The sequence below is a fragment of the Canis lupus genome, chromosome X (assembly GCF_003254725.2).
Source record: "Canis lupus dingo isolate Sandy chromosome X, ASM325472v2, whole genome shotgun sequence".
In the NCBI taxonomy this organism is placed as follows: Eukaryota; Metazoa; Chordata; class Mammalia; order Carnivora; family Canidae; genus Canis; species Canis lupus.
Window position 1 is genome coordinate 28440204 of NC_064281.1, and position 19359 is coordinate 28459562.

The 19359-nt window shown below is 36.9% G+C and overlaps 1 protein-coding gene across 1 annotated transcript in view; it reads right to left on the reverse strand.

Moving 5' to 3' along the window:
* DMD (dystrophin) overlaps positions 1–15751 on the reverse strand; it is a 2170621-nt gene extending 2154870 nt beyond the window's left edge. Inside the window, exon 1 of the mRNA XM_025439443.3 lies at positions 15598–15751. Within this exon, the coding sequence (XP_025295228.1) occupies positions 15598–15604 (7 nt within the window). The 5' untranslated portion in view covers positions 15605–15751. The remainder of the gene's footprint in view (positions 1–15597) is intronic.
* Between the last annotated feature and the right edge of the window lie 3608 nt (positions 15752–19359).

A 19359-nucleotide genomic window follows, 5' to 3' on the forward strand; every position in this document is an offset into this window, starting at 1 on the left:
TCTCTCTCTCTCTCTCTCTCCCTCTCTCTGTGTCTCTCTCATGAATAAATAAAGTCTCTTAAAAAAAGAGAAAGGGAAATGATAATGAATAGATACTCATAAGCATAATGTATATAGGAATACGGGACAAAATTGCGTAAGTTGAGTTGAACTCCCCCCCCTCCCACGCACACATGCACACACAGCAGATGTGTCTAAAACACCTAGAGAGACAGGAAAGAAAAACTCAGGGTCATCCTCACCTTGCTCTGAACACCTCTGAGATTTATCTACCATTCTTTTTTTACTATTTACCACATTCTACCTGCTATTATAGCTGTCCATTATGAGGAGTCATCATCATTATCACCTTCACCATCATCATCTTTCCTAACATCACAGACAGAACAGATGTGAATCATATGGAAGACAAGTATTATAAGAAAATGGGACCTGCACTCAGATAAGAAAACCTTCAACCTTTTCCCTCTATTAAAACGTGACAAGCTGACTTAAATGGGTAGTCTGTTCATAATGGTTTCTTTCGTGCTTTCAATCTCTCCAGCTAATTACATCGTAATACTTCCATTAAGGTGAGGACAGAGAATTGCTGGGGTCAGTTATGGGGCCTCCATGAATGATAATCTAGAACAGAAAAGTAAGAAAATGTGTATTTCATCATTTCCATGTGTAAACACAGTCAATTATAATTTTTGATGAATGGGTGAGGGACTGTTCAAAGACTGAATGAAATTAAAAACCATCCAGTATTACACATGGCAGCATCAGGAGCCTTTCTCGTAGTTCTCATGATATTGTAAAGACACAGGAAAAGAGCCACACAGGGAAGTAATAGGAACTGTGTTACTTGTTGCTTATAAAATCTCAGGGAAAGTTTCCCCCACGTTAGGCTTGAACAAAAAAAGGATGTGACCTGATTGTTACTGCATGACAGACACCATTTGCCAATGATTCCAGTAAATTATTTCCTTTAGAAATTCAGTATCTTTTCCCACACTGATGTTTTGTTTTACCACAATGTCAGGGGCCATGGCCACAAGAGCAGGAGGAAGAGGGCTCGAGGGTAAAGGGGGAGTGGTGATATATCACAGGAGTCATATATTCTGACTGTGACATTTCTCCTCCAATCCTTGTCAGCTTCAAGGGCAGAAATCACCTCTGATTAATCTTTCCAAAGCTCTCAATGCTCAGCATAAGACGAGAACTATGATAGTTGAATTTAAAGAAATCTTTCAATGGCAATACGGGCTTTGGCGGTCAGACTACCATCTCTAAGAAAATTTAGCCTTTAGTATTATCACATGTAGTCCCCCCTCTCTGCCCCAGCCAAATGGTCCCAGACATCCTATCTTTGTCAGCATTAGGCAGCATTATTTGTGCAGTTGTATATATTTATGTACTCAGTCTTGCTTGGTATATTTAGGCATTACCAGTTTAAAGTTACCTGTTGGCTGTTTCCAGGGTGTAGTTAAATAAGTAAATAAACCAATTTCTAGATTGAGAGTGTTGGAAGCAGTCATAGACATTATCTAATACAGTAGCTTTTTTCAAGTTCTAAGGGTATGATCACTATGCTTGTAGGGCAGAAGTGGAAGCAAGTGGGAATTAATTTCCCTTCTCACTTTTCGTATAAAATGCCTACATTTTCAACTTGTTTTGTTGTGCTGTTGGGCTTCCACATAAAATTTCTTTTAGAGAATGTATTCTGAATATTAAAAAACATGAAAACTGATCTAACCGATTTAGAAATGATAAAAATATGGAATATCCATTTTCATTCCCATTGCATTTATGCTGGTACACGTGGCATTAAATAATGACATCTTTTCCCACTGGTTTTGGACAGTTTGGAAATTTGTCACGGCACTCCTGGAAACTACTATTAAGCAACCATACGTGATGGGATGCTAGTTTTTTCTCTTTTCCATTTTTTTTTTGTCTTTACCCATATGTGATCTGATGTTTCCATTTTTCAGATGAAAAGACAAGGCCCAAAATGATAATGACTACTGCCAAATGACAAATGATAAAACTGGTGTGTTATTTCTAAGGTTCCTTAACTCCCAAACCAATGCATCTTTCGATAATTGCCCTTATTATTTCCCCAAATACACTTACTTGATAAAAATTGATGAAAATTAAATTAGAGGTGAAACTACTGATAATGTTTTTTGGGGTTGGATTTTCCTAGAAGCAGACCCTATGAAGAGGATTTGAACACAAATAATTTATTTCAGAGGTGATCCCGGGAAGCACAGTAAAGACGTGAGTGACAAGAAAATGAAGCCAGCACAGTGTACGTTGATGAGCTCACTGTCACTGTGTTCAACTGAGGCTTAATACCACTTGGGACCTCTAGGAAACAGAATTGTCTCATCTGAGAGACAAGAAAGATGGAGTATTTGCTATTGCCTCTCACCGAATCGGTGTCACGGGCAATTCCAAATAATCTTACCTCCAGGACACTTTCTTTCAGTTAGCCCCAAAGCAAATGGAAACCATGAGACAAAGAATCAAATTGTAGTATGAAGTGGGAGGCATATATGGGAATGGTGGTTTCTTAGAATAGAGTGGAAGGCATTCAGACCCCCTGTTATAAGGGTCTAGTAATTGCGCATGCACTGTTAGAAGTATGTCACTTTAATTCTTTTCAAAAGAATGAAATAACCTTTCAGTTTTGTTGAAACGATACTGTACTTGAAATCAAAATTTTATAGACTTCATCACTATTATAATGTTAGCTAGTTTATTAGTAATTACATTGTATTTGTATTAGAATGAGCCTTAATGTGTAAAAAAACTTTCTCAACCTTCAGAGAAGTTTCCATTTTACATTTGAAATATTTCTCATAAAAAAATGGATACTCCTTCAATCAATTAAAAGTACCAGAAAATCCATCTGGTTGGAGAAGGCTTCCACCTGGACCTGTGCTGATGTGTCCCATATAGGCTGATACCAGCACACTGGCCGATACAGTGACGGAGGTCATTGGTCTCATACCATGATCAATTCTCTCACTTGTCCCATGTGTTTTAGACCAGGATTTATCCTCTAGCTCTGCTACATTAAAGGTTGTAAAGATTTTCCTTTGATTCATCTGGACACAAATGATTATCAAGAGGTATTATTTTTTCAAAAATAGAAAACTAGCAATTATGCATTCTTTTAATAGGCAATCTTGAATGCATTCCTTATAGAGATTATGGCCATATGTTCCCTTACCTTTCATCCAACCATTCTTGCATCCAAGGTCAATGTTTGTTTATAAACTATGCAACAAGTGTCATCATATTTACAGTGTTTTGTAAATGTAGTCACAACATCTTATTTTCATGAACAATACAATAAAATGTATCATCTTCTTTGGTTACTATAATTCTACAAATGACTGTTTCATTCCCTAATAAATACTGTAATGTGCACAAATGAATTCTGTCTTTTAAACACAGTGCACTAAATTCCACTACATGAGAAAAGGACTGTATATAAATATCCATAAAGAATGAATAGAAATTCTGTGAAAAGCATCAAAATAAATAATTAAATATGCATAGCTCCTGGCATGTGGCTTCTTGTCACAGAGAACTGTAAAGAATGGATACATTTTGGAACCGCTTTGCTACACATTCACGCATCTTTGATTTTTTTCCCTCCACAGAAATGATTTAATGGATTATAAGAAACTAAGTTTTTCCTCTTCCTTATTAATTCCCTACTATCACAAAGCTGTGTATTAGAGCAAGGGGGGTGTGAACATCCCATATCGCTGGATATATCCATTGAACTCTGCCTCTCTTTGCAGCTGCAAGGAACTGGTTATGTGGTAGACTGTCCAGATGTGGACCTGAGGTGGACCGCTTTTCTACTGCCGGCATTGTATATACCCTACTTTCCACACTGAAACCCTTTTGAATGTAGTTCTCATTTCCTAATGAAAATTCAGTGGGGGGGGGATGGAATTGGATATATACTTTTAACTTCAGGGATACTTTATAACAGCCATGAGAAACAGCACAGCTGGGTGACTGGAAAAGCCCATCATTTCCTATGAGTGATGGAAGAAGGAATCAAATGGCCACATTTTCACTTTGTTTCACATTACTAATATGCCTGAACTTGTTTACCTTGAACTTAACTGTCATTTTACTCTACTGCGATCTTACTTGATCATTTCACTAAATTATTTTTATTGTTTCCTTAGTAGATAATTTGAGTGAATTAAGACCTCGGCTGGAGGTAATGTGTAAATCGCAAGGGAAATACACTTTGAAGTACTATGCTCTAAGCATTTCCAATATGTAGGATAACTATTATACTATCAAAGCTTAATATGCCAACTTCCACCAGCACAAAATGCACCAAAACCATCACGTGCTCAATTTACCTATTAAGCACTACGGTTAGTACACTGGAATGAAAAAGGGTGAAATGAAAATAATGCTCTGTGAGGACTGAAAGAACTCTTATTACCTCTGGCTTTGTAATTCATTCCAGCTGTAAGTAAAACATGAGTCACTCTTTCCCCCGTTGCTTTGCAAAGGATAAAGCACGAGAGGGGAAATAACAATCTTCAGGAACCAATAATCCCTATAAAGAAACAAATAACCTGAAAAGTATATGGCAGAGACAGCTAAGCATTAACCCAGAGGTGAGAAGGATGCTATGTGAGTATACACAGGGGTATATGATTCATCCAAAGATGAAGAAGAGGCATCATCTATATCATCTGGGAGAATTATAGGATATGCAACAAGTGAATATGGGGGAATAAAGATGTCTTTAGAGCATGAAGTGGGGTCAACATTCACAAAGGCATAAGGCAGGGGAGCATGTTCAATTCAGAGAACTGTTCCTAAGACTAGGGTAAGGCAATCATATGGTGGCTGAAAAATCAGACCGTATAACAAGGCAGAAGAAATGTTGTAAGGGGCCGTTTCTTCCATACAAGTTATTTGAATTATATCCTGAAAGCAATGGGGAGCCACCTGTGGATTTAAGCAGGGGAGGGACATGTTAAATTTGGCTTCTGAGAGATATCAGCCTAGCAGCCTCTGTGAAGAGTAAATTGGGGAGCCCCAAGACCCACAGGTTAGTTAGGAAGCTATCATGGTATTCAAAGTGAGCTACAGGGATCTGAACTAAGTCAGTGATTACAGGTGGTATGGAAAGCAGACAATGGGGCTAAGAGAAACTAAATCACAAAGAGATATGGATCTGAATGATGAGAAAATGATACTTCTTACTAAAGTTACTGCATATGGTTTTATGTGAATACAATAAGCATCAAAGCATTCTCTAAATGCCTATGAATTAGAGATCCTCGGTGTAAAGCCATCACTATTTGTTCAGACACAGTGAAATAATTACAAAATAATTGTTTAAATGTGCTTCTCTGATTCAAGACAAAAAGAACACGCTAGGTAGCTTATGTAGATTCAGATTTCTAGAAGGAGGCACCAGCATGTGTCCGCTCTGCATGAAACCAGGGAGGTGTGGCAAGGGAACTCACTCTGGCAAAGGGCTGATTCTCAGCCATCGGTAGAAAGATCCGTCCACGAACAGCAGCAAGAAATATTTGGAATTAAAATCTAGGTGAGAAATAATCAGATCCTAAAATAAACTGCTCAAAAGAAACGAAATCGAAGACTCTTAAAATAGGTCAGGCTTCTTAGCAGAAGAAAATTCAGCTAAAATATAGTCTATGGATATGAACCTACCTGTCAGTATTTAGGTTGTTCTATTATCAAGAGTTCGGTTCAGTCAATAAAACTAGGAAAGCCAACACCAAAAAAGCACCAAAGTGCCCTGATTACCACTTTGAAAAAAAAGAACACAAAAGTGAAATATTTAAATGATATTAGAAGACTGGGGCCATCTGTGAAACCCACTGCAGAAGCAGTAAAAGCAGGTAGTGTCCCAAACCTCTATTGTTATATTAGTTTCCTTCCAAGCATGTAGGGTGTAATCGTGTACAGAGTGTGATGTTTGAGATTTGATAAATCTGGTTCAATTTCCAGCTGTCTCACAAGTAGCTTAAAGTTACTAAGGCTCACTTTCTGGATCAGTAATATGGTGATAACACATATGTTGGGGTTGTTCAAAGTGCTATCTAAAATAATGCATGAAAAATACCAAGTGCTGTTATCTAGAATATAATTTTTTCCAAGAAATATTTGGTATTATTAGATTAGTAATGAGGTTCTGCAACCTGAATTTACTCCCATTTGGAAGAACAATATTAGAAAAATAGTATTCTTATGAATCCACCATGGAAAAACTGGGCTTTCTTGAATTTGGACCTCATGTAGAATGAGATGATAGAAGTGACAAGAATAAATATGAGAGCAAGCTGAATGCAATAACAAAGACATGAAAGAGGAAAAATAAAATACCAAAAAGAAATTGAAGTGTAAATTTTGCATAGCCATGCTATACAACAGTTGGTTACTGGGGGATATTTCTGTTCAGAGAATCAATGAGATGAATCATGCATCACTGTACTTGCTATTATAATAACTGTATCATGCATTTCTTGGCTTTTCTAGACAAACAAGGAGTTTGAGTCACCATATTAGAAGAGACTAAAGACTATGCGGTTTAATAGAAAAAGTCACACTTCACTGTTCAGAGACTTCTGTTCTATTTCTGGTCTTACTCCTAACTACAAGAAGTGTTAAGCAAGTGAATTTATCTCTATAGGTCCCAGTTTCCTCATCTGTCAAATTAAGAGACTGGACTAAGTATTCTTTAAGAGTTTCTGGGCTTTAAATTCTAGGCTTCTATAAAATGTATCTATCTAGATGCATGCTATAATTATAATAAACACAATGTTCACAATAAAAAAAAAACACATGGCATCTCAACAGAAAATTAAGGATGAGACTAGAACAGTCCCCATGCTAAAGGTAACATCCACAAGACCAATACACACTTCTTTTTTTTAATGTTTTTTTAATGTTTTACCTTTTTCTTTTTTTTTAAAGATTTTATTTATTTATTCATGATAGAGAGAGAGAGAGGCAGAGACACAGGCAGAGGGAGGAGCAGGCTCCATGCACGGATGTTACTGAAGCTTCTAGAACTCATTCCCAAACTGGCTTTTCTGTTTGGATTCACAGTAGCTGCTGCCCCCTAGTAAGCTGTCACTATAGATATTTTTCTGTCCTCATCCATGTAAAACAGATTCCTATCTAAATCCCTTAGGGAACTGTATCTTAGTCATCTTGCCCTAATACAGAACGTGACAGAAGTTATTAATAAATATTTGTTGGATGAATGGAAAGGTGCAGAAATGTGTCACTTCAGTCAGTGACCTCTAATCGTGTTCTGGATGTCCTAATGGAGAAGTGGGTTCTGCCCCTTACCACCATGGCCACCAGAGCCAGCCTATGAATGGGTCAGCAGGCAAAGGCTGCTGAACCTGAGATTCCTACTCACAGCATTAACATTTCTATCACGGGCAGCCTTTGACTCAATCTCCTCTTTATCACGCTTGTCACAGAACATAAATTAAGTCCTACAACTTGCGTAAAACCCATCAAGTTTCAGGTTAAAATTAACGTCATTTTCCATAATCCAGCTTAATTGGCACTGTAATGCATAATTCCCCCTGTAATATGTTAAGACAGAGATGTGTGCTAGTAAAATCAGAATACGATGGTCTTTTCAGATGGTAACTACACTCATCCTGGTGAGCATTTTGTAATGTATTCAACTGTTGCATCACTAGGCTGTACACCTGAGACTAACATATATTATCTCTGCTTCTATTTTTAAAAAAGAGAATATGATGGTCCTTATGCTTTATCCTGGGAGCATTACAATCAATTGTAACAATGCCATTAGCAGAGCAGATGGACGCTGCTGAGCACCCCCCCCGCCACACACACACACCAGCTTTTTCTTCTTTGTTATTTGTATTTGTCTCTGGATTGCCAGGCAATGACAATATTATGTGGGAACTTTGATAGGCACCATTTACCTTCTAGTGTATCTGGACAGTGATTAATCTTTGTGTACTCTCCAACCTTGCAGTTCAGCCATCCCCCCACTTTCTGTGCAAACGTTTGTCCACAAGATTATCTTTTCATCTTTACTTTCTACAGTCCTTTAGCTCAATCTTTTTACCCATTTGCATATTCCCTGCACTGTACTTTGGATTCTGTAAGCCCCAAACCCCACAAAATTAGTTTTCTGGAGGCCAGTCATGTTAGACATACACTGGGCATGTCTTACATTTCCAAAGACAGTACACATGTGTAATATTTCAAGACACCTTGCTTTCTTCAGAAACCTCAATTTATATTGCAATTATTGCTTATGATTCAAAATGTGCAGAATTCTAAACAAGGTTTTCTTTCAAAAAACCGATTTTCCAAAATTATCAAAGAACGTATGGCAATATTACAGCTTATGCTATTTTTTTCATTTCATTTAAAGACCATGTGAGCAAGCTCTAAAAATATTTTTTATTAATATCTACAGAGTGAATTAAACTTGTGAAAAGTTACATCTACACAGAGAATCTATAAATTTCTTAAGGTTAAAAAATAAAAAAGACTTAAAGCTTTTAAGCACTGTGACCTGTGAATAATAAACAATATGTGTTAATTTATAAAATGTCACTTGATGTGTATTTCTCTTCGACTCCCATAAAGTTCAATTTTCCTTCAAGTTGTGATTGTTTGCTCAATTGCTATTATTTTATTATTTTTTTCCTTTGACCCTAACCTATAATATATGAAGACAACAGGATAAATGAAGCAACAATACCTGTCTTAATGCAGAAAATATGTTTAAGAGTTCCACAGTCAGACAACAATCTCTGCCTTCTGGGATATATTTTTCTGAAGGACATCTAAATTGCACAAATATTTTAAATACTTTTGGCTACTTGATAACACCTTGAAATATACTTTAAATCAAAGGGAAAGAAGAGTCACATTCATCTCCTTTCTAAAACAACTAAACCATGGTGAGTTCATATTTGCTAAACTAAAAGATAAGGAAAAAGTGAAATAAATGGAAAACCAATTACTTTTAAACCTCTGGGTTTTTTTGCTTTTATTATTTTAAATTAAAAAATCCAAAATAAAACATGGAAAAACACAAAATCTTACCCAACACAACACACTATACAAAATGCTCATTTTTCAAATAAGCAGTATGCTCGTTTTACTTGCTACTGGTCTTTAGTAGAAACAGACCTAAAAAGAATATATTGGAAGGGCCGGGTACTTTCCTCATTCCCTGAGAAGCTCCGTGATTATGAGGAATGCCAGCCAGAGCTCAATATTCTTACCCTTGAAATCAAGAAAAAGATCAAAATCTTTGATAGCAATAACAAGAACTAAATTTGCCAGGGGTAGAAGTCCTCCTCTTATCAATGTCAGGCAAGAAGCAATCTTTTCCGGCAAAGCGAAGAGCAAGCCAACTAAGAGAAAGATTTGTGTGCCTACAATTACATAAAATTGACTGGATGGTTGGAAACAATACTTTTTAAGAATCTTCTCTCTCTTTTTTTAACTTTACTTACACGTTGGATTTTATTGCATTCTAAGATAAAGAGGAAATGAAACTGTTTTCACACACAAAACAGTTCCCTCGTGACAGTTTTTTACTCAATGGTCTCTTTTGCCTTCCATTAGCTTATCCTCTTCCTGGGTGAGTCGCCCTCATCGCTCCATATCCCTAAACCAATAGGAAGACTTTCCTTCAGACCCTTAAGCCTTGTATCTGTTACCATAGAGACAGGCATCACAAGATAGCTGCTCAGTAACATCCTCATGGAAATAAAATAAGAATCCTATGGGTTTTATAGGAATTTCCAGTGCTACCAGTGAACAGAAATGATACACTGCCCTGGGGAAAAATGCGGGGATTTTAGTTTCACAATCGTAGAATTATGGAGATTGTCATTTACGATGGTAAATCCAGAATCCCTTAATTTTATGCTTAGGACCTGATTAAGGTTTCTCATATGATTTGAAAAAAAAATCCCATCTCTTATATCCATGTGTTCAGGGAAATATAAATATCTCACTGCTAACTTTTAACTCTAGCATGTCTTATCAATCACATTCTAACAGCCTCAACTGTTCTTTTCTATCGCAGTGCACAGATAGACTTTTATTTTGCTATTCTTTGATCCCCTCCAGACCACATTTGATCAAGAAAACCCTCATCTTTTTTAAAAGGTGACAACCTGTCCAGAATTCGGTAAGGCAAAAGCTGCTTACAGACTTTATAGACCTATGCAGAGGGAAAAGGATAACTACAAGAAATGATTTCCACTCACTTTACCTTGTTTTTCATTGATTTCTGCACTTTCTGGAAGTCTAGTGAAATCACTTAATATCTGAAGAGGAACCATACAAATAACTGAATCTGAGCAAATAGATAAGCTCAGCAAAATCAATGGGCCTAGGCAAAGCAGATATATGTCAGTGACTGCAGAGACCTCAAATTTTCTCCTCCTGACATTAAATAATAAACATTCCTCAGCAAGTCAAATCTCTCAATACAGTAACAGCCAAAATAGTCCCATCAGGAACTCTTTGGCTGTATATCTGATCACTTTTCCAAGTCTGTAGTATTTCAATACTATGGGTGGTCACAATTCTGTTTGTGGCCTTCCGATGATATTTAGCTGTGACCTAGCTTGTTTCTGACACTATTTAATCAGCAAAAAGTGAAGTTATCACACGGTTTAGAGATGAGGCCAGCGAACTCTTGCTACCAAGGGCCAGATAGTGTATAGTTTTGGCCTTATGGCCCCTTATGGTCTCTGCCCTAACTACTTCACAGCTACACAATATGTAAACAAGCAGGTGTGGCTATCTCCCACTAAAACTTTATGAATAGGCACTGAAATTGAAGTTTCGTGTCATTTTCCTATGTCACAAAATATTACCCATCTTCTAAAACAATTCATTCAGAAATGTAAAAGCCATTCTCAGCTAGCTGGCCAACCAGAAAGAATTGTAGGCCACAATTGGCTGACTCCTAGCCTGGAGCTTGTAGAGACATGCAATGAAAGACCTGAAAAGGGGAATACGTTTTTCATGAAATGATTAGGATCACAGATTCTCAAAATTAGAAATTATATCAGATATCTCCTTCTTAAATTTCTCTTTATGGCAGGAAATCCACTCCTAACCCTGAACACTTTCGAACAAGGAGTGAAGGACCTCACAAAGTAGCCACTTCTCTGCTTATACAATTGATTGGAAGATTACTTTTGGGTCTTTCAGAGAGACACAAATAAGTCTAATCCCTCTTTTACATTATAGCTCATTTAATAGTTGAAGAAAGTTTTCTTTTTTCTTGTTCATTCAAGCATTCTTCAACTTTTCCCTTTTCTAGGACCTTTGATGCCTCTCACACATTCTCATTCTTAGAACTTTTCAGCATCCAGATCTTTTTCACTGAATACTCTCCCAAATGTTAAAGTTCCCGACACCACGATGTTCCTCTCCTTCTAAAACATGTTTTTTGTTTCCTTCCTCAAAGGATAAATGTACAACATCTCTGTTTTATTTTGTTTCAATACTGTATGAGACTATGACTGATGTTTAAGGCCAAAAAAATCATTAAGTCTTTTTCAATGACTTATTGTTAAGCGTTAACTGTCTCCCATACTGTACTTGGATTGATTTTTGAACCTTAGTGCAGGATCTTATTCTGAGGGAGATTCATCTTTTTGGCCTCATTGCTTTTCCCAGGGGGTCATAATCCTTCAGTATTAGAATAATACAATATATTTGTTCTCCTCTCCAGCTAAACTATTTTGATCTTCCTTCATGTTTTGGGTATTAATATTTCACAAACCAAGCAGAGCCAATGTTAGAATTACAGAGCACACTATGAGAAATTAGGTCCAAATCAGATAGAGCCAAATGAATAGAACTAGGATGCTTCCTGGTTTACAATGATTCAATTAATGCACCCAAGGCAGAATAATTTAGTAATTTAATTAATCTTTCAGACATATCAAATGGAAAACATTTCTCCATCTTGACTAAATCACAAAAGTCTTCAGCAAATCCCACAGTATAATCAAGATAGGTGGCTAAATTAAATACGGTTTTGTAGAATCTTGGAGAACCTGGTCTGTATTACCTTTCCCCTCATTCTAAAGCAGCCCTAAAACCAATCCTCATTCCAACCCCCCAAAAAAATCCTCAGGAATTTTTGCTTATTCCCAATGAGGGACAAATATTGCTTATTTTTCTTAAAAAATTCCAACGTGAAGAGTTAATATCCTCACCCTAATTACGGACCTCCTTCCTTCTTGCTCATTTTGGTTTAACTCCAGCACCAATTTTAAATACCATCAGAGCACTCTTTTTTTAAAGAGTTTTGATTCTTTTGTCAGAAGTATGTGTGTGTCTCTGGGTCTGTGTGTGCACACGCCTATGTGGTTTTTGTTTTTATTAGCTTTTTCATTCCTCAAATTTAGACAACATGAGAATTGGAGAATAATAGGAAGAGACAAGCTTCTTGGGGCAAAAGATCTTAAAGAATTTTTTTTTACACATGGTCATTTTTATTGAGAAACAGCACTGTGCTAATATTCAACACATTTTCATGATAAAAGTCACTTGATAAACAAGGAACAGAAGATGTACAGGTTAGCTGGAGCTGTCACAACAAAATGTCACAGACTGAGTGGCTTAAAAACAAAAATTCATATTCTCAGTTTTGGAAGATTTCTTAACTGGGAACATCTCCCTCTGCTCGTCTTTCTGGATGAAGGGATACATCTGAAGGTGGGCAACTCAATCACAAGTGGGCATTTTCACTGCACAGTATTCTCATTAAAGAAGAACTCAGGGACATTACTGAATTAAAAATAATGATGCTTAATTGGATTTTTACCTAAAAGAGACAAGTAGTTGCTACAGCTGCCTTTATAATATGGACACCTTGGGAAAAACAATCTAGGTTTGTAGAGAATCAGGTGAAGCCCACAGAGATTTGTACAAGTAACCAATTCCATGTTAAAAAGATTTTTAAACGGTAAGAGTCCATTTCACCTGTCCCATTCCTTTCATTCACTCTGTTCTCATGCATTTCTTCCCCATTCCTGCCCCTGCTCCCCCCACCCCCCACCCCGAACCTCTCCAGAAAACACAGAATTAAGCAACTAGGATTTGGAGACTTCACATGGTCTCATCACTTTGCATGCTAATCATGTTTCAGAGCTGGAGAGACTGGCCAGCATTTCCAACTCTTACAAAGACATTTATCAATAAGTGTATGCCTGCTTTTCAGGTGTGTGGCCCAGAGCCTTTAAGATTCCATTAATAATCAACAGCTGGTGCCACCTAGCGTCTGTCCTCTCCATTCATCAGTGGAATCAAATACAGAGTACTTCCCAGTCACAAACGAAACAGCCTGAACTACAAACAAAAAACCCCACAGTTTGGGGAGTCCAGTGGCTGATTTAAATCACACTATCTTCATTGAAAGGGAAACCTTCTTTTTTTTAAGTCACTATGGTAACAGGAGTGTGAGGCGAACAGGAAGCTCGGATTTTTCTCACAGGAGACAATTCACAAAAGGAGAGTCCCACTAAATATGTGATGCAAAAGAGTTTTTCCAGACTTGAATTATCACTTAAAATGGTTATAAAGTTGGGAAATAAAACTGGCAGAAAAGAACTGCATTTTAAACAAAAGTACAGATATAGCTGATTTTTGTCAACCAACCAAGAAATAACCCTTTATCATCTGGATGCAAAATTCTCTGCCAGTCTTTGAGCTTCCCAAAGATTCATTGAGCACTGTTAACAGACTGGAGAAAAGCACATACAGCACTCAGAAGTATGAACAGGAAATAATTAGGTTGTCCACACCACATTATTAAAAATACGTTTGCTGCTAAAGCTATACATCTAGAAAACTATTTTCTTTCATGCCCTGTGTATGGATTATGAATTTTATATTCAACCACAGTCGTGTATGCTTCAAGGTTAAAAAGTACTCCTCGAAATGCTTGACTATCTCTCAAAACATAAGTTAGTGACTAATTTGGATGAATCTAAGTAGTATAATTAGCCAACCGGCTTCTAACCAATTCACCGCTACTGAAATACATGTTGGTTTAAGTCACTTTTTCCAACAGGAATACGTAATTGAAAAACATGGACTAACATTCAGGGGGGAAAAGTTACATAACAGCCGGTAGTGTTCCTTGACCAGACTGACTGGGATATTACAATTACTACAGAAAAGACACAGCACATATGAACAATACCGTATATACAGAAAGGTCATGCTAGATGTTCATACATGATAGTCTATTAACTTGGATGATTTAGCTACTGAGGTTACTGGAGAGATGGGGCAGAGAACCGAAAGAATCTGTATCATATAGATAATTAACAGCCAAGCTTTTCACACTCCAGAAATCTATTTCTATATTATTTGACATGTGTTTTAAACAATCACTTGTTAAAAACAGCTTTGAAGGTTTTATTTTTGTGTTACCCTAGTGGTGATAGAGATTATTTCAATATGTTCGGTCCGATATATACTCAGTGACATAGCCCCATGACAGCGTCTGAAGACAGAATATGGAAACGATGCATAGTTTCCACAGAAAGCTTAAATTGTTCCCCTTTTCCCAAAAACTTTATTTTTGGATCCAGGTACAGTCCAGGCTCATGCTTCATTTGTTTCAAAGTACTTATAAGTGTAATCCAGTGATTGTATGAGAAAGAAATATTGCAAAACAGCACAAGGGTGCTAAAAATTGTACGCAGGCAAAAGAGAATGTAAGACAAAACTCATTAAGGTTTCAACATAATTAAATAAATAAATGCTCCAATCTTCACTAATTTATCATTTTCCGTCATTTTTCATTAACAGCTTTCAAAAAGCCCTATCTGAAACAAGCTGATACAGAGAAATTAAGAGCAGTAATCAAGCGAGAAATGATAGACCAGCTGGGTCGACATCAACTTGGCAAAACGTGAATACAGTTCAATAGCTGAAACAGATGCTGGAGTTGTTGAAAAACCCTGCAGGAGATATTGATGTATTTTCTTCATAGAATGCAGAATGACTGAATAAATGTCAAAAGCTAAAAATTGATGAGGAGAAAAGACTGACAGCCAAACTCCTTATAAAACAGGAACGAAGTGTAACAATTTTCAACCTATCCAAACATTCTACACATCCTCATTTCTCTCAATGTCTGAATATGCCAATAGATCAATCAGTCCTGGTTACTAGATAGCATGTAACTGAGCTGGGGTTAGATTTCCCTCAGAGATCCCCCACCACCACCCCCAGGTCATCATCCACCTGGAGAAACCCAGACTCTTGAAAAATACTTTATTCTAAAATCTTCTAACACGGATTTCTATCCCAGAAGTGTTTTCCTGAGGTTGGAGGCAAGCACACCCCCCCAAAATCTAACGCAGCACAAGGAAATTTTAAAATCCCTTCCGTAAAAGCAACACTGTTTGCAGAGTTTGAAGAGCTCGGCAACAAACCCCAGCTACCAACAGCTGCTTGTTCAAACATATGCTTTGTCATGGTCAGCTTCTAATTGTATTCATAATGATGTAATAGCTTTAATAATCCTACCTTCCATGCCAGCTGTTTTTCCTGTCACTCCATCATGCCAATAAGTTGGCTGCTGTAACAAATCAAGATAGTGCAAAACAGCATCTTTCTCCTGATTCTGTCATCTTCCTGAAAGCATTCTATTACTGCCGACTGCTGGGAACCAGAAAGTCTATTTGAATTCCAACAGCTCCCCTTTCGCATGATTCAAGTTAGGTTAGGTGGGCATGCCTAACATGATTCTCTCAGTCATTTATTATGCAGCTGCTACAACGTCGGTGTGGTAACCACTCTGACTATCTGATACGTCAGTCGAACAAAACCTACACCTCGGAGCAAACACATGAGCCAGAGCAGCGTTCTGCATTTAACGAGCATTCTTCCTGCCTAAAAAACAGTGGATCTGCAAATCTCTTTCAGTATCTCCTCGGTCCTCCGTACAGATGCAAAGCCTTTGGATTAAAATCTTCTCCTAACTATACCAAGAGTAGAGTTCCTTTGCCACATATCATATTATTCACAGTAGAATTCCGTCTGATTTTCACTTATCTTCACAGCCCTGTAAGGGTAAAAACTCTCTTTTCTGATTGTACTTTTTGAAAGAAGGATGCTGTGTGCTCGGCTCCACATCTCTCTGCTTTATAAAATACAGCATTCACTTTCTCAAATGGAATTTGCCCCTGTGGTTCTATGGAAAATTTTCTAAGAGGAGGATTTTTTTTTTCTAGAAAATATTTATTTTGCATATTGGAGACATTTAGATTGCTTCTGTTTGTTTCTCCCCGGAGTGGACTTTATACTTCATATTCTGACTTACGAAAATTGCTTTCTTTAGAAAGTAAGAAATTAAATTAGCTGACTCTCTAACATAACTTGTTTACCAAGTAGATAAGTTTCATTTCAGGAAAATGCATTCTGCATTTTAAAGATACCCATGCAAGTACCAGTATTTTTTTTTAATCAAAGTTAATACCGTAGAGATGATGGCAATTGTATCTAAAAGTTCTAAGTATGCCTTTCTCGGAGGATTAATATTTTAGTTTGAAATGACAAATATTTCAGTGTTTTCATGAGAAAGATACTTTAAGGAGGGCAGTGATAAAATCTCCTTTCCCTTTCAGCTGTCTTTCAGATATTTGGTTCAGGAGAAAAGCGACTGCCCAGCCCCACAACAAAGTAAACATGTTGTGGGGACCTACATTATGAAAGTATAAGCGATAATTTATTTAGCACATGTAAGATATATGCCAATGTTACTCTTCTGGAATAGTGTTTCCCTAAAGGGTGTGTGTGTGTATGTATATATACATTTTCACTAGTCTAACTCCATTTTAATTTTATTCTGTAACAGACACCAATCATTCCTACATATCTGGACATATATAATAATCAGTAACTTATACTTTCTTATGTTTAATTTGTAAATGCCAGAAAAAAAAACAAACAAACTGAGCCCACTTGAACCCATCAAAGTTTCTCTAAAAATGATATATCCTTCCACATAACAATTGCCTCTACTTACCTCCCCAGCTTCAACTCTTGCCTTCACGCTTTGTTCCAGCCACAGCAAATTTCCTTTTGCTTCTCTAAAACACTGTGCTTCTACTGTCTCAGGGATATTGCATCTTTTTTTTTTTAAAGATTTTATTTATTTATTTATTTATTTATTTATTTATTTATTAGAGAGAGAGGAAGCATGAGCATGGGGAGCAGGAGAGGAGCAGAGAGAGATGGACAAGCACACTGTGCTGAACATGGAGCCCCACTCACGGTGAGATCATGACCTAAGCCAAAATCAAGAATCAGATGCTTAACCCACTGAGCCACCCACTCATCCCTGAGATATCGCATCTTCTGTTTCACCTTTTCTTAAGACTGCCTCACTTTTGATAGCCTACGTTCCATTCAATCTTGTTATCAGCTTGAAACATAATTTGCTGTGTGAGGCATTTTTCATCCCCTAGATAAAATTATGTTCCCCTGCTATGCAGTTTCATAGCACCTTGTACTTCATCATAATAATGGCAAATGCTTATACAACGGAAGGTGGTAGGCACTGTTCTCACATACACAACACAAACATATATACTTGTGTGTATATGTGTATACACACATATGTGCATGTATGTGTGTATGTATCACTACTATATTGATACTCTTGTACAGTCCTCATACTGAACCCATGAAGATGACAGATTTTTACATGTGAGGCATCTGGGGCTCAGGGAAGTTGAGTAACTTGGCAAGAGTCACATGACTTTAATTTTTTATATTTTCTGGTATACTATTAGTTCTGGAGATCACATGTGTCTTATTCAATGTTAAATTCTAATGTCCAGTGCACTCTTTGGAAACTGTATTCCATTCTTCACTCGATCAGTAGAACCTGCTTTGTGCTACTCACTATGGTAAGCACTGGTCATATAGTGAAGGTCAAAATGGATATGGATCCTATTTTCTTGGAGCTTAAGCATGAGGGCAAGATCTCTAAACTTAGCGTCCAAGGATCCATGGATAGAATTCAGATAATAACCTCTAACAGAAGTGTAAAATGATTTTCATTTGTTTGTAGGTTATGAACATAGTAACATTAGCAATATTTGTAATTTTTGGTTGCTAGTAAAGTCACAAATTTTCAAATCCTTTTATATATGCTATATATACCCCACAATATTTTTTACATTCATCATTACTTTGAAATTACAGTTGTTATTAAGTCTACCACTATACTGTGTTACTTAATGTGTGAATAAGGAAGTATGTATAGTATTATGTAACTTTTAATGTATCTAAAAAACTTTCAATACAACTGTTTTTTGTTATAATGTTAATTATTTTATTTTGTATATTTAAACAGTCTGCAGATAAGCCTTGCCACCTGTCAAAGGCCTTAAGGAGTTAGGGCTTTAAGCTTCACCACAAGTCAAAGGGGTCCGTGCTATAACCTCTGACCAAGAGGACAGGAGAACATAGCACACTGGTTAATATCACTGGATCCCAAGTCTGACAACCTGGGTTCAAAAGTCAGATTCATGACTTAAACACTAATGTGTTATAGTTACTTATCCTCACTTTACTTTTCTGTAAAATCAGAGTACTTATTGCTCTTATGCATCCCCGCTATGAGGATTAAATAAGAGAATGACAGTAAAATACGTGGTACAATGCCCACTACCTTTTGAACTTTTAATGGCTGTTAGATATTATTAGTGAGAGGGACAGATATGAAATTATTACAAGTAAAATTGTGAAAGAGATACAAAGGATTTATAAAGACTTTCAGAACAGGAAGTAGAATTCTTATATATTACCAATGGAAATATAAAATGGTAATAACCACTTTCAAAAACAGTGGGGCAGTTCCTTAAGAAGGCAAATATAGACATACTTTGAGAGCCATCCTTTCCATTCTGACAGAAATGAAAGCATGTGTCCATGAAAAAGTTGTATACGGATATTCACAGCAGCTGCATTTGTAATGGCCCCAGCTTTAAACAACTCACATATTCAACATGTGAATGGATGAAGAAACTGTGGTATCACTATCCAATATAATACTACTTTGCCATGGAAAAGACTGGACTACTGACAGGTAGCAAGGTGTGAAAGAATTATGCTAATTAAAAGAAGCCAAACAAAAATAGTATGCACTGTAGGACTTCACTGATATGACTAGAAAATGCAATGAATCTGTACTGCCAGTGAGCAGGTGAGTAGTTGCTTAGTGAAGGTAGGGGTGAGGGACAAGTAGGAGAGGTTACAAAGCATCATGAGGACACTCTG